The 16929-nt window shown below is 34.9% G+C and overlaps 1 protein-coding gene and 1 long non-coding RNA gene across 5 annotated transcripts in view; both read right to left on the reverse strand.

The window, feature by feature from the left end:
* LOC149573106 (Transducin family protein / WD-40 repeat family protein) overlaps positions 1 to 16929 on the reverse strand; it is a 258800-nt gene that overhangs the window by 189135 nt on the left and 52736 nt on the right. For all 4 annotated transcript variants that reach the window (XM_089814285.1, XM_089814284.1, XM_089814286.1 and 1 more), the window contains exons 6-7: positions 15479 to 15615; positions 10048 to 10114 (exon numbers count right to left, since the gene is read on the reverse strand). In XM_089814285.1, coding sequence (XP_089670411.1) covers positions 10048 to 10114; positions 15479 to 15615 — 204 coding nt within the window. The remainder of the gene's footprint in view (positions 1 to 10047; positions 10115 to 15478; positions 15616 to 16929) is intronic.
* LOC149573107 (uncharacterized) lies at positions 2634 to 3131 on the reverse strand. Its single transcript, XR_016359649.1, has 2 exons — positions 3058 to 3131; positions 2634 to 2951 (listed from the first exon to the last, which is right to left on the reverse strand). It is a non-coding gene; the product is annotated as an uncharacterized LOC149573107 (long non-coding RNA).

Raw genomic sequence — 16929 nt, forward strand, 5'->3', positions numbered from 1 at the left:
ACTATATTCTTTAAAACACCTTTTCATCCACCCACAGCAGCATCTAAGTTTCCTCTGTCATCCATTGTCTCCCATCAAAGTTCTATTCAAGCCAGCTCCTTGTTGTCCTACATTTTGTCACCACAAAATGTAGATAACAGAACAAGACTTTTTCAACTTAGTTTTGCATTACTATGAGATAATTCATTTTTTAATTGGTCAACATTGATCAACGAATTGACCCCAATTTGCATAATGAATTGCTTGATTGAAGGCTTTCGTCAAGTCCTTTTTTGTTAACCTTTTTATTAAACCTATGCTTGATTTTTTAGGCCTTCAACATCTTTCTTGCATTTTTTATTGTGTTTAGTTGTTTTTAGTCTTTTTGTTTCGTCTAATCTCTTGCTTCCGATTTTCCCTTCGATTTGGTATACCTTAAGGCTTAATCGGACTTAGTGGTCAAAAGATATGACCATTTAAGTGCCCAAAAAGTGGACTCTCCAATGTTGACATTCACTTTTTGAAAATATAACATAAATTCACTTTAAGTTTTTAAGTTACTTCATCACTTAAGTGACTACAATGCACTTTATATTATATTTTCATGTTGAGTTGCTTTTTAATTTTTCACTTACGTGACTTTATCACTATATAGTTCTAACTTAACGTTAACTTTTACTTTATGCTTCATTTTAAAACTTCTAAGTTAAATATTACTTTTTTGAATAATATTTGCATATAATATATAAACTATATAGTGTAAATATGTTAATAGACATGTGCTAAATTGGTCACTTAAGTCGTGCAAAACTCAATAACAAGTCCTTTTACATGCAAATGCACTCGTAGAGTCTGTTTTTGGCTTGAAAATACATGTGTTTTGACATTTAAATGGATATTTTAAATATGTAACGGACTTCCAAGAGTCCAATTTACATGAAAAGTGTATTTTTTAAAATGTAATGGGCCTTCAAGACCACGATTTGCATGTAAATGGCTTTTTCCAGCCAACATGTAATATGTAATGGGATCCCAAGACCTTGTTTTTCAACCCCAAGGCCAAAAACACCTAAGGCATATCATATTTACATATTGTAAATATTCAATGTGGCTGGGAGAGTGTAACTTACACCCAGCACATGCATTTTTTAATCAACGTTGCATGTAATACCTCTAATAGAGTGTGCTTTGCACTTTCGGCCCATATTTACATACATTTTAAATATGCAAACACATTTTAGGGTCCGATTATGCATTTGAATGCATGTAAATTATATTGGAGACCACGTTTTTGCATTCCAATGCCAAAAATGGCCCAGATTTTGGCATTTCAAGGGCAAGTTTTGGCCCAAAACACCCAGAAATTTGCATTTCCAGCCCAAACAATTCATCAAGGACGGCACGTTTTTGCATTTGAATGCATATTTTGGTCTTGGAGAATCATGTTTTTCAGCAAAGATTCTAATAATAACGCAGACTTTAGCATTCGAAGGGCATGTGTGTTCCCAAAAATGTCCCAAGAACAAGTTTTATACAAAAACCTTTGCATCACATGGGTTTATAGCTTGCGTGTTTGCCTTCTACATGCAAAAACACCCAAGTATTTGAACATGGAGATTACCATTTGCAAACTTTGAATTGGTCAAATGTTATTAAATTGTTGCATGCATTTGCACTTGGAGAACCCGATTTTGGAGAAGACTTGTTCATTTCAACTTATCTTTCCTCCATTTTCAGCTCACTAAGCTCCAAGAAGAAGATTTCAACTTTGCTTGTATTTCTTGCTTCATTATTTGCCTCATCTTTGTCCATTTGTTCAAAGGCATATCTTATCTTTTGCATTTTTCTTTAAATAAGATGAATCTTCTCGTTTCACATGCTTGAAAATCCTCCAAATTCCAAAAAAAAAATGCATGTAGAAGAACATCTTGAAGTTTGTCATGTCTGAGTCAATAGCAAGTGGTATGTATTTGTTTTGTACTTAGTTTTCTTGTTTGTTTGATTGCTTGTTTTCTTTTCTTTTTTGGAAGAAAGTTGAAGAATCATATCCAAGAATGCAAGTGCATTTACATACTTTCACCTTTCGTGTTTTCATGCCAATACATTTTACAACACATACAATTACATCCTCCGAACCCAATTACATGTTTACCTTAAGTAAAAATCTAAGTTGCCGGTTCGTGGTTCGTTTCCGAGTTCGGGTTCGAGAACCGGTTCGCTGGTTCGACGAAATTTTGGAAAGGGGCTTGGGTTCGTTTGGGTTCATTAGTACAAAAACATGTAAAAATTATAAATATATATATATATATATATATACATTTTTATGAAGCATTAGTTAAAATTAGAATGTAGCATAGTACCATAAACACATTTAAAACTTTAAATCAGCATAAACAATAACATATCAATGTATCATGGTGAGCATACCATCATATAGTAACATAATTCAATCAACTTCAACATCAAAGATGAAAGATTCAAAACATTTAAAATATCAAGTTCAAGTGTCATTGTTTCACGTTCAATGTTTAACAGTAACTAATAGAATGAAAATCTATTAAAATTCTGAATTTCTAGTTCTAAGTTCTTCATTCTTCATCTTCATCTTCTTCATATTCATCTTCTTCTTCTTCATCTTCTTCTTCATCTCCTCCTTCTTTGCCTACGCTATTACTTGCACCAAGGCCAATGGGATCAGCAGCAGAATCAACAATGGTATTGGCATCAAAGTTATCAAAATCATCAATTGTAAGCGCAGCAGTGGAAGCATCCAAGTCCGCAATCTCTGCATCTACATCCCACTTCTTTGTCTCCCCTTCTTTGTATTCTTGACTCTTGTGTGAAAGAAGGCGCAAGTTGTTATGCACAAATACCAGGTTCTCGGCTTTTTTTGATTGCAACCTATTGCGCTTCACCGAGTGGATGAAAGAATAGGTGCTCCAATTTCTTTCTGATGCAGAAGAACTAGCAACCTATAAAGACAACATAGGGTAGGCAATTAAAAAGGAATTAATTCAATCTTATTAAAAAATTCTTTTGAAGATAAAGGGAGCTAATTTTTAAAAAAATAAAACTTACTTGTGATATAACTTTGATTGCAAGGGGCTGCAATGTTCGGAATTTTTGGCCATGGAGGTACCACCAACCATGAGCATACTTCTTGAACTGATGACGAAGAGCATCATTACTTAGACCTGTAGCATTGACAAATGCTATGAACTCCTCCATGATTACATCTCTTATATCATCATCAGGAAATATTCTTCTAAATGCTACCTGGTACCCGTCAGACACTTCCATATCTCTGTATGGTGGCAACCTTCCTGGTAGATCACAATATTGTGAGCTATAGTATTTGGGGGTCAAGGCATAGGGAAGCAAATGTAATGGAATGGTCATTTTGTTCCATCTTTCATCAATAATTTTTTGCACTTGTTTGAAAAAGGTCTCTTGCGGATCTTGCTCCTGCTCATTTATAACTTGCCTGATCTTCTCAATCATTGAGTCTATGCCATCATAGATCTCTCCAAGGCAAGGCCTATCCATGTCAATGTACCTAAGCATGCTCATAATGGGCTCGGTGATCTTAAGGAGATATTCCACACGTTCCCACCATGAGTCAGCCAATAGCCTATCCTTTATTTTGTTTGCCCTTTCAGTGTTCTTTTGCTTCCATACACCCCAATTGTTGCTGATTACCATACCTTGAAGTGCATCTTTCACTTGCACAAGTCGTCTTAAGACGATTATATGTGATGCAAAATGGGTCTCAGCAACCTGTGACATAAATTAGAGCAAAAAACAACTATTAGATACATATTTTAGAAAACTAAGAAAAGTATACACATTGGCAATTGCACAAGTAAAATATGAAAAATCAGAAATTGTCAAATATTAAAAATTAAATTACTAATTTGAGTTCAAGTTCATTTACCTTCAATAGCTCCAATTTTGAGTAGTTCCTGAAAAGAGATTGAGTCATGTGGTGGTTTGTGACAAACATTTGTATGTCCTCAGCCTCTTCATACACTGTTTTGATCCACTCAATTTGGTTCCCAATCTTTTGTAGCATAAAATTGAGTGAATGGACTGCACAAGGTGTCCAAAAGATATGTGGATATCGTGATTCAACCAACAAACCTGCTGCTCTACAATTCTTTGCGTTGTCCGTTATGACTTGGACAACGTTTCTTGCACCCACTTGTTCAATGGCCTCAATTAAGATATCAGCAATAAATGGCCCATCTTTTACTTTGCCCTCACAATCCACCACTTTTAGAAACATTGCCCCTTTAGGGGACACCGCAAGGACATTGATCAAGGGACGGTTCCCAGAATCCTTCTAGCCATCTGAAACAATTGTCACCCCTGTCTCAACCCATGAGTCCCTTACGGGCTTCAATTGATTTTCAACCCGTTGGACCTCATCATCCAACAAGGTGGTGCGCACTTTCTCATAACCGGGGCCACAATACCCTTTTGGAGCTTCATTGGCAGCCCTCAACATGTCCTTCCAAAACGGAGAGCAGACAACATTAAAAGACAACCCATTTGCATAGAGGCATCTTCCCACCTTAATGTCAGCAATATCCCGAGCCTTGTTTTGAAAAGAAGTTTCTATTGGCCCCTTTCTTTTGTGTACAATGGGGACAGATTCAGTGTCAGTGTCCATTGTAGTATTGAAGAAGGGATGGTCTTGTACAATAACATCTGAGGGGGGCTGCATTCCCTTAGCTTTTTTACTTTTATTGCTACTACTACTGAGTTCTATTGCCCTGTGTCCTTCTCTCTCTTCTGCTGCCTCATGCTCTTCAATATATTTTAACACGGTGTGATTTGGTATAGGGACACCATTTTTGCCAGGGCATTTCTTGACTCCTCTTCCAGTATAACCACATAGATGGCCTACCACACGATAATAAGAACTATTTCTTTCTACATCACATGCTCGACATCTCCAACAGAATGCACCACCTCCTGGAATGGGTTTTATAATGTCTACATACTTCCATAGAGGAGAATCAGAGTTGGTTTCCATTCTTTGTTCGGTGTTGCCTATTGATGAAGAGGTAGATGACATTACTTTCGAACCTTTCCCTATGGCAATAAATTACTAATTGGATATATGTTCATAATCTATATGCAAGAAAATGACGAATTTTGAAATAATGGAAAAGATTCAAGAACTTAGAACATATGAAGATTGAAAGAGAAATGAAAAAAAAATGGAAAAACTACAACAAAACAATAGTAAATGGAATAAGATCTTACCTCTTGGTCCTTTTCCAGCCATTGCAAGTTTGCAAATGTGTATAAATGATGCACAAACACTTCAAGAACACCAACAAGTCAATCTTCAAACTCCTCCTTGCACAACCAGATGCTTGCTCAAAAACTTATGTGCTCTCCTTCAAGGCAAAACAACCTATTTAGAAACAACAAATGACTATGAGAGAGCAAAAAACCAATTCATAACACCTTTTTAGGGTACGTGGACCCCAAAAATTATTTAAAAATGCAAATAAATAACTTTAATTTCGCATCCGTGGGCGGGTTCTTGGCTGGGTTCGAACCTGGTTCGATTTTCCCAGCCTGGTCCGCCCGGGTTCGAACCATGGTTCGAACCAGGATTCAAAAATCGAACCTTGGGCGAACCGTGGTCGAACCGGACCCGAATCTCAAACCGGTTCGAACCAGTTTGAGGTCCGGAGGGGGGGGAGGGGTACCCATGTAACTTAGGTAAAAATGATTCATTTTTACCACATGTAATTGCCTCTCAAGAACCCGATTTTGGTAAAAGATCACTCTTTTTAATACCAAAGTTGGCATTTTGCACACATTCCTATACACCCAACTTGCATTCTTGGCCATACAATCAAAAGCCCATCTTTTCCCACATGCAATTTGCCTTTTTAAGTCCAATTCTGACACTTCTTGACCACATACATTGCTGTCCGGTTCATGAACAGCCACCAAATGTGTTCGATAAGTATCTAATCCATACTATGAACACTCAGATTTCATAGACCTGTAATCAAAACTCAAAATCTCAGGGCTTTCGTGGATTCAATCCCATTTGAAACTTTCATGATGTAGCAAGTCAAGATATGTCAGGATTTCTACAAGGAATGGAGACATCCAGTAAAGAAGGCGTGTTTCAAATCAAAAGAAGCAATAATTCATTTGTTCTCCATTTTCCCAATGGCTGCTCGAGAACCTGAGTTTGTGGGGGAATACGCTAAGCACTTTGCTTCAAAAAAAGAGAAAGAGAAAAAGGAGTTAAAGGTACTGATGGAAAGTCTTCCGAGTTTACATCCAAACACCATCGAGAAGGTTTTCAAAGTTTTAGAGACTCCATAATGTGTCAATCTACAAAGGAGAATTCACAACAACTCGAACTAGAAAAAACTTGATCACATCAAGTTTTTCAAATGACAACTAGAAACTCATCAAAGAGAATGCAGTGGTGCAAAATACAGGAATCCCGATCTCGTGATCCTCACGAAGTACACAGCTTTTGCAAATAGTCTACAAGATTGATTCATTCAAAATCAACAATTTCAACATCTTCATCTTTTTTTCAAGTGTAGTTTTCTTCTTTGTAGATGCAGAAGATGGATTACATGTAATCCAATCGCATGTAACTCAAACACATGTAATCCAATTGCATGCAACTCAAACACATGTAATGCAATCGCATGTAATCCAATATTTCTTCTTTCCTAGTTAGACCGGGTTAAAAATTGATTGAGTTGCTCCCACTTTTTCCTCCTTTTTCTCACTTCTTCTCCTATGAAAGGAGTGCCTCTCTAATTGTAAAAATCATTTTTTATTGCATGCAAGAAAGCTCTACCAAACTTGTGCAAGCATAACTTTGATTGTATAGTACCAATTTGGAAGAAAAGTGAATTAAAAAAAGCAATTGGATTTGAACCATTGATTGGAAGCAATTATGATAGCACAAATTGGAAGCTTTGACTATAATTTGTGTCTATTGTCTTTGATTCATGTTTCATTGTATGTTTAAATAATAGAGCATAGTGAGTTAAGAAACACTTGGAGCCAAACCTTTGACTGTGAGCAATTGTGATGGTACATAGACTAGAAGCTTTGATTGTAACTTGTATTACCATCTCAAATTCATGAAAAATAGTTAAAAATTTCCTCCTTCTGGAAGTCTTCGCGCCCCAATGATGGACGTTTTTATTACAGAACAAATTAAAACAAAAAATAAGTTTTAGAGTAGAAATCATCTACTTCTAAAAGTCTTCGATCCCCAATGGCAGTGATTTTTCTTTGAGCCAAACCAGTACGCTTTCAATCAGCCTTTGAGTTGGTGTTGGTTTATCAGTATCACCGTTTTCAGCTATTAGATAGAGGTGTGATTTATGTATTTAATCTTGCCCATTACTTGCTCTGTGAGTAAGTGGATTATTTCTTGAAAGCTAGGAGGAAAGAATATTTGTAGCACCCCTTACAAAATCTCTCAACTTCTTGCTTACCTTCAATTGATCCAAGGAACGGTGAGAAAGAGGAGTCTTCCCTTAAAGGTAGGAGAGACTTTGTCTCACATGTTGTGGCTGGTCATTCTATTTTGTGACTGAATTTGCACAAACAATCAGTTGCAAAATATCCACCCATCATTCCCAATGACTTCAAACGTCATTGATAAAGGTTGGTCTTAGAATGTAACGTCCCGAGCCCGATGAATATTAAAAGGCCTTCACATCGATCAATTTTTCTCCAAAACATTCACGGCATAAATTTGATTAACTCATATCCATTATTTACGAAAATTCCCTTGGAGCCTGTAGCTATGATTTGGAGCACTCCAACCAGCAATTAGCACTACGTGGCTTGAAACCATTCCTCTATCGTGCTAAATATTTACAAATGCGAAATACTCAACAGGATAGCAGGTTTAGAGCTCTGATACCACTCTAATATCCCTAACAAGATATTTGCTTCGAAAACCTTAATGGAAACTTACAAAAAAATTAAACAAAAATATATTGCAATGCATTTCAGATTTTACCAGCAAAACTCCAATAAACAAGCAATTAAAGAAGCCCCCAAAATATTATTGCATTAAATCTTTAGCAGAAATACATTTCAGATTTAACATTTAATTGAAGCTCTTTAGTAAAATAAACCAAATACCCAATTGTAGATATAGAAAGTACAACAAGATTGGATCATGGAAAGATGAACCTAGAAACAATGTAAAACACCTGTGCGATGTCTACAACCAACAATGGATTTTCGTCCTCTCACCTATTGAAAGCTAAAGCTTTCGAGAATAACACTCAAAGAGAGAAAAGTGAAATCCAAATAAAAAACCACGTATCTTGGAAATGAGCTCCATCTTCCATTTTAAGAACAAACAAATGACTTCTCACATTCCCCTTTTTCTTTCTTTATTTCCTATTTAAAATAATACTTTTCCCCCACTTAAGGAGATAAAGTGCCCATACGTAATAAAGCGACATCAACAATATAAACTTAGGTTATAAAGTCGCTTTATAATAAATCTGTTAAATCTTCAAGCATTAAAAGCTCTAACTAGATGGACTCGGATATGCATGTGTGGTAGCTTGCCGATAAGGTCTCGGCAAGATGCTCCTTATCCAACCATGCAAAGCCAAGAATACAAAGCCTACTGACTTACTAAAAATAGTAAGTATCTGGAAACCTCATTGGAATAACCCCAATTAGCTCACAACTGAAATCGCCGAGGCCAAAAACTACTCTGATCACATAGAAAACCCGGTTTGCCCATGGGACCAAGGCAAAACGAACTAAACGCGCAACAAAACCCACTGGCCAGAAAAGGTGACATGGCACTAAATTCGACTTATAATATTACACTGTTGTGTAAATGGAATGCTACTATGGCTCAAAATATGGAAGTTTTTTCGAATTTCAAATCAGCGCATTTCTTCCAAATTTATCTTGCCAGATTTTGCCATCATGATTTCATGCGATGATCAATGTTTTTTCCTTTGCCCATCTCAACTTAGGGATGTTGGGATTGTCCAAGCATGATTTCACTCTAATTTTTATTCAAACAAATGTACAGTTTCAGCACATGTTGAGGTTTTTCTTGTACATGCTTAGATATTAGTGATTCTAGCATTTATCTAGCAAGACGATTTCCTTGTGAACCTGTCATTAGACTGATGTTACTTCTTGTTCTCAGATTTCACCTAAGACCAATATATATCCAAATTATTGCATATAGCAAGATAATTTCCTTGTGAACCTGTCATTAAATTGATGTTACTTATCGTTCTCAGATTTCATCTAAGATAAATATATCCAAAAAAAAAACCCTAAATTAAAATTCTGATAGTTTACAATTTATTAACATACTCATGATTTTTGATCAGAAATAAGGCAGGAACATAACCATGTATTATAATTTCAGTGAGGGCGAGTTAACAAGGTTTGGTAATTATGGTGCTTGGTCCTGATATCAATATGCAGCCAAACGAAACAACAATTTATAATGTAATTGGAAATGACTCCCTTTGTGGACATCAGCAAAGTCTCATATCAGAAATTAGAGTCTGGCTTTGCATAGCACAAAAAGTACTTTACCTTTTACTATAATTTACTTTATGAAGTACAAAATAACTCATTTGCCATATTTTCCTTATATGTTACTGTGAAACTGTGAAGACTTTTAATATCCAACATTATGTACTGCATAAAGTTTAGTCTGTTTTCTTTGATCAAGCGTATCACTTCAACAAGCACATTTCAATCAGTTCAATTTTGATTAGAAAAATGCATTTCAAATTGAACATGTTTCTATGAAAAACTATATTCTAGATAACTTTGATAAGTACCATTTAACAATTTAATCTATATCGATTTTCCTATTTGAGAATTCATAAAATAAATTGCAAATTATTGTTTTTGTAATGTCTTCATCAACAATTAAGATCGAAATCATATAAGAAGTAAAGGTGAGAGAATTATTAAATAAGTTCCACAATCATGATAACTACTATCGTGAATCCAAAAATATATTAATCGTAGAAGGCAAGAAAAGAAAGTACTGACCATCTGGGGATTCCTGGTCATTGCCCACACCTCCACAGGAGCTTCACGGAATAGTATGAGGAGATATCTGTTATACTACAAATTTTCAGTAAAATTTATAACTTTTGAAATCCTTTTATTTCAATTAGATCCTTCTTATTTTTCTTTCCAGCTTAAATTGCAATACTTGTTGACTCTGAGATAGCAAAATAAAAAAATTTAAAAATTGTTTGCTCTCTCACCTAAATTAAAAGAAACAGAAAATCAAAATCTGATAGGAAAGAAGGAAATGCATCATGATAATCCAAATGGAAATAGAAGAAACAATAATGTAGGCCAAATATGTGTCAGCCTCTAACCCAAACAACTTGTCACATAGAAAGCATCCCTGTTCTATAACGAACTCTGCAATGATTGGAACCTCCATCCTAATGTATTACAAACAGTATAATAACGCACTGCCTGTTCAAATTCATCAGCCTGGCTTTAAAAACAGCCAAAGTGTGTGATGCAGACGCATCACACCAGTTCTAAACATCTTCATTATATGTGTCTAGATTAAAAGATAGTTAGAAGCACCCCCAAGAAAATAATCATTACATGCTAATAATGCCTGATATAGAGAAAAGTTTCCTGTAACCAGAAAATTGGACCAAATTCACACCTGGTGCCTAAATCAACATTCATAATGCAAAAAATATGCCAGCTGTGACATTAATCCTTCTGAAAAATGCTATGGGAAAAATTTGATGTTGTATTACTATTTATAAAAAGGAAAGACCTAGACTATAATCTTTCTTCAAAGAAATTGCAGCATGCATGTATAATTGACAATCTATAACACTTCATTAACAATCAAAGATTGTTTTAAATAAAAAGGAAATTCTAATATTTTTTTAAAATTCTTGATAAACAAGTAACTCTATGTCACGTTCACTAATGTTCAAAAGTAACTCTAACAAGTAACGACTACCCCTAATCAGATAATTTTGCACAGATGGAACCTTCTAATTGCCAGTAAATTTTGAGAACTAGATGCAGATTTGAGAACTCAAGACTGTAAACATCAATATCCATCCTTTTTGTCTTCCTCTATTGTTCTTCGCAGATGGATTTTCTGTTATTTGCTTGTAGTTTGTGGTATATCACAATGGAATAATTCTATGCCTTTGATACGTACAATATTTCAAACTCTCATGCCTTCACATCCTCTTTGATGACCCAATCAAAAAGGCCTTTAGGAAAGTTGCACTTCAATTGACATCAGGGGAGTATTTGACAATTTTCCAACAATGGGGGGCAAGAGAGGTGGCACTTCTTTGTGTTACAGATCTTGAATTCATTCAGTTCACTTAGTAGAAGTACAACATGAGAGCAGACGAAGACTACAGATAAGTCATTCATTGATCTGGATATAGGGAGAATCAACAGGACAACACACTAAAACTGTGGAAATACACATGTGCCATAAGCAGAAGCGACTTAACATTAGACTGAAAGCACATACTGTAATATTACATAGCAAAATGCTCCATTGTGACTTTCAATCTAATAAATAATAAAAATATCTGTGTGTGTACATGCATATATACATACATAGATATATACATGTGTGTGTAGGTAGGTAGGTAGGTATCTGTATGTATGTTATGTATATACACACATGCATGCATACATGTATGTATGCATGCGTGTGTGCATACATAGAGATAGAGAAAGACAGAGTATAACTATTATCTTCCAGCCACACCCATGTTATAGATATTAGACTCTATCTGCTATGTGCATATTACGGATGTACTTATTAAAATACAAGAATGATGATTACATGATAACATTAAAATGGTTGCAAAAAATTTGTTATTTAACACATAACTGGTTGCATCCTTGTGGAGCCGATAGTTGATCTTCCATATGGAAACACTTCCATACATAACATACATGCATGCATACATGTATGTATGCATGCGTGTGGGCATACATAGAGATAGAGAAAGACAGAGTATAACTATTATCTTCCAGCCACACCCATGTTATAGATATTAGACTCTATCTGCTATGTGTATATTACGGATGTACTTATTAAAATACAAGAATGATGATTACATGATAACATTAAAATGGTTGCAAAAAATTTGTTATTTAACACATAACTGGTTGCATCCTTGTGGAGACGATAGTTGATCTTCCATATGGAAACACTTCCAACAAGTATGCTAATGTGGCACACTCCTTGGAAGCATGGTTTAACATGGTGATGCATGTTAAGTTTAAAACATAATTTGCAAGTGTTATATGCCAATACCCATTGGTACAAATCAGGCTATGTGAATACGATGGAGCTGCACTAAATGGTGTGAATCCATTCGATTGGAGCTATGGACCTGAGGCACATTAAATAATGGCAAGAATGATGAAGGAGCTCATGCAAATGTGGTATGTTGTGAGGCTGTGCAATTTATCGGTACATAGAAGGCAAATGTCATCAATACAAGGTGTGAAGTAATTTGGTTGTGAAGCATCTTGGTTGATTTTTAATGTGGTTCTACTGGGCTGACTTCACCCTTTTGTGATACTCATGGAACTCTCAATATGGTGAAGAGTCCAGTCTATCATGCCCGCACCAAGCATGTTAAGGTTCATCACCATTACATCAGTCAACTGGTCAATAATTTAAATGTAATGTCTTTATTATTGCCCTGCACTGGAGCACATTCCAAATATAATGACTTAGAAACTAAGTAGAGACTAAGATAAGCTTGCAATTGTATATGATTTAGTGATTGGAGGGAGTAGAGTGGAGTGGAGGGAGGTTAGATTACGTAGGGGTACTAGATAATATGTAGCCATTAGCTGTTATTGTTAAGTGTTTAAGTTTGCTTTATAATAAGCAGATTTTTATGGTTAAATTCAGTTGTTGGTACCATTTCTGATTAGCCCCTTTGTTTGTTTTCACCAAATGCTAGCTTATGTAATAATATGTAGCAGTATTTTAACATGTAATATTACAGTATATGCTTTCAATCTAATAGTAAGACTGAGGGGATTACTCCCCAAGTGTAGTAATCTAACTCTATTTTGAATCCCCTTATTATTTCCTTATTGCGACTCTATTTGTTTTTCATGTGTCAGTTTTCCGGCAACTCGTCTTCACCTCCATACTAAGTCACAAGGTTTGAATTCGAATTCGAGTTCGACAATCATAAAATTCGGATGAAATTCGGCAAGTGTGAAAATTCGGATGAAAAATTGACATTAAATTTAACTTATATAAAATTATTTATTTTTGTATAAAAGCAATATATCCACAAAATTTTCAAAATAGTTTGATAGTGCTGTAAAGTTAAGCTAAATAACTCAATATTATTTTTAGTTAAAATAATATTATCATAACTAACAATATTATATTAAATATATCATAAAATTCAGATGACGTTCGAGAAGGATAAAAATTCGCTGAAATTCAAACTTCATGGATGAAATTCAGCAAATCTTGTGACTTAGCCTCCATGTATTGTAACCGTTTTTTTCGTGTCAATGGGCTCTGGACCTGATTTCCACCCTTTGAATCTCCCTTGGTTTAGAACTTCTTGTTGCAATTCTTTCTCTGCCTTCTCTTTGTATTATTTTTTGGTTCTGTTGTTCCTTCATTTCTTCTCCATTTATTAGGGCCTCCAATCACTTACCACAATTTTCATTCATTAAAATTTGATTTCTGAAAGTTCCAAATAATTATATCTCTGTATCATTTTTCATTTACGCTTTTGACTAAGGTGTCAAAGTATTCTCTTCTTGCCCAATATTATGATGTCTAATTACAAGGCCTATTACTGGCACATTTTGATGTCTTAATGTTGGTGCTTCTCTTGATTTTTTTTTAATCAAAGATCTCATTGACTTCTTCCTCCTGGTCCCCTATTTGCCATTTTCAATGATTTTCTCTGTAAAAAAATTCATTTACCAATTTCTCTAGCACATGATCAGTTTTGCCATCTGAAATACAGGTTTAGGCATTTGTCCATTTCCCTTTTGTTTGTTTGCAAAAATGTCCTTCTTAAGAGTCATAGAACTCATATGATTCCTTGCATAACTAATTATTTTCTCTTCATCTCATTATTGGAAAAAAAAATGCATTTTTTCTTGCTTTCCAACTACTGGTTAGTCCACCTTTCTCATTGACCTAGAACCCATTTTATTCCATTTTCCTTCTACATGTCCCTTCCCTCCATTTCTGAGATCCAAACACCTCAACATAGGATATTTCATATTTGTTTCCTTTTTCTCTATTGAATGTTACATTAGATATATCTCCAACAAAGTCTTTCCAAACGCTATATTGCATCACAGAGATACGACACTTTTTGGACAGCCATTCATCATCTAGGTCCTAATATCAATGTGAAAAGCTAAATTATTGTTGGAAGAGGGTTGGAGAGGTCTATTATTATACAAACCCATGCATGGCTGGTTAGGGAATTTCCTTAATGACGTCAGCTATGCCAGCAGACCGTCTAATATGATTTCCAATATTTTCAAGATTAAGTCATTTGATAAGCTTGATTGCAATCCAAAAGCCCTAACACACACAAGTGATTTTGTCATCACAAGATCAAATTTTAGAGTATGCGACCCTATAAACTGTCCTGAATTGTTCGTCAACAATGGTCATCCCTAGTAAGTACTATGCCTAACCTCTAAATTCTCAAGCCTGGCTATAAACCCTTTGCAACGAATCTTGTTTCTACACCTCTTCCTACAGTTTCTCTATCTATAAATATAATCCTACCACACAGGGCTACAAATTTTTGAATTGGGTTTTTCTAGTGAAATATTACTTTTAATTCCATTGATTCAGTCTCAATCACAAACATAGGTATTTCTTTGGTCATTTTGATTTCCTAAATAATCTTAGCCTGATTTACAAGTTCCTGTTTTTTTATTCTTTCAATGCATTTCTCTGTAATTTCTGGTTCCTTGTTAGATTTTTATCATTGTTTCTCTCACAGTCCCCTACAACTATGCATATTTTCCATATCCATATGGAATCATAGAAAAGTCCATTCAAAATCTACCCTCCTAGGTATGTTTCAGTTATTCTCTCCTCGTAGCTTTATCCTTATTCTTCATCTACAATTTCTCCATTTTCCTTCTACATCCTCCATCTACATTTGCCATTTGCCAAAATACTTTAATCTTCATATGCAAATGGGAAATTTACACCCTAACGTGCAATATGAACCTTAATCTCTCAATAACAAGAAAAGACTCAAGATAGTCTTTTTCCATTTGTATAATGGCATCTTCGCAACATATACACTGTTTTCCCACTTTAAGAGGAACACAGGCACAAATAGAAAACAGAAATTAACCTTAACAAATGTGATTATCAGAAACAAAAAGCAAACAAACCAGTTTCTTGCCAATATCTAAGGGAACTGTAATATGAGATAACCTTCCAGATGGTGATGCCCGCAGAGCTCGCATTGGTGCTCGCTCTGGCTTTTGCAAGACCCGAAAGAAGCGGCTGTTCCCACTCCGCACACATGTAACTGCAAGTTTGTTGATGTAACCTCCAGCTTTTTCATTTACCTGGAAACATTATTGTCAAAATAGAATGGAAAAATCTCTAGCAGTGTACTCTGGAAGCAAAAGTCTAGGACATAAATGTAATACATTAGATACTTTCCCGACAAATTTATTAACTAAATTCTAAAAATGTCGATCTGAAAGCTACTGTTAAATACTCAATATGAAATGGTCACTGCAGCTCAAGGCCAGATTAAATTAGTCTCAATACCAATCTTACAGATAAAACTTTATCACGGTCATGCACAATCAAATAGAAAAACTTCAAGTACTTATAGTTTGCAAAATAAGCCAGTACATATACAATTATTTTAATGAACAAAGTCATGAATACTAAAGGAGTACAAGAAAGCAAAGCCAAAAAAGAACATAGCACTACAAAACAATTAAAAAACTAGAGGAAAAAAATACTAAGCATAAGCAGTTCCATAAAATACGAAGCAGCCGTTTTTGAATAACCAACCATTGACACATACCCAAGTAACCACTGGGAAGCTAATTGATTCCTTGTTCATAACATCCACAATGCTAAATGCAATTTTAGCCCGAGTCATTAATCCATCAACCAATGATCTTGTTATGGCATAAAGAACTGAAAGATAACTTCTTGCATAGCTCAAACTTCGTCATTGACACCGTAGACTTTTTCACCATCTTATGAGGGGAAAAAGGCTATATATATGGAGCTGACAAGCTTAGCAAAATCTTTCTGCAAAATTAACTAGTGCCTTTGGTTCTCAATCATCTAAATTTTTTGATGTTTGATCCTCATAAAGAAAAACTACAGAGAAAAATGAAGAAAGTAATAAATAAAACTTAGCTTTAAATTGCTAATATCTAATATGGTAAATAAAATAATTATAATGCACTTAGCTTTAAATATAGGCTAATAAGATTCAATACAACCTAACCTACAACTTTGTGTTAGGCTTTCTTAGCATGTAAGTGCATCATTTCTATATGCCCCTCAAAAGTAAATGTTTGGATAAAATATCCTAGAACAAGGTTTTATTTGAAATGGAGTTCCTTTATTGTTTTGGCTTTCAGTCTGCATTTTCAGACCCATAAACTCCATCAAACTGGTCATCAACAGGTTGTTGTTGTCATCTACATCTTTGAAATAAGTAGAATAGAATTAAAATGACACATCCAGATCTCCTGAAGAATCAACTTTGAAAAATCCTTGAAATAATAATTTTGTTCTAACTGAAGTCTCAATACTAGAGTCTTGTGACTCAATATGAGAGATATCGATCATGGTCACCTTTTGATCTTCTGCATACCATTGCAAACCTACAATTCAACTTATTTGTAAGG

The sequence above is a fragment of the Cupressus sempervirens genome, chromosome 2, assembly GCF_028749045.1.
Source record: "Cupressus sempervirens isolate cs-2001-9-10 chromosome 2, ASM2874904v1, whole genome shotgun sequence".
Taxonomy (NCBI): Eukaryota; Viridiplantae; Streptophyta; class Pinopsida; order Cupressales; family Cupressaceae; genus Cupressus; species Cupressus sempervirens.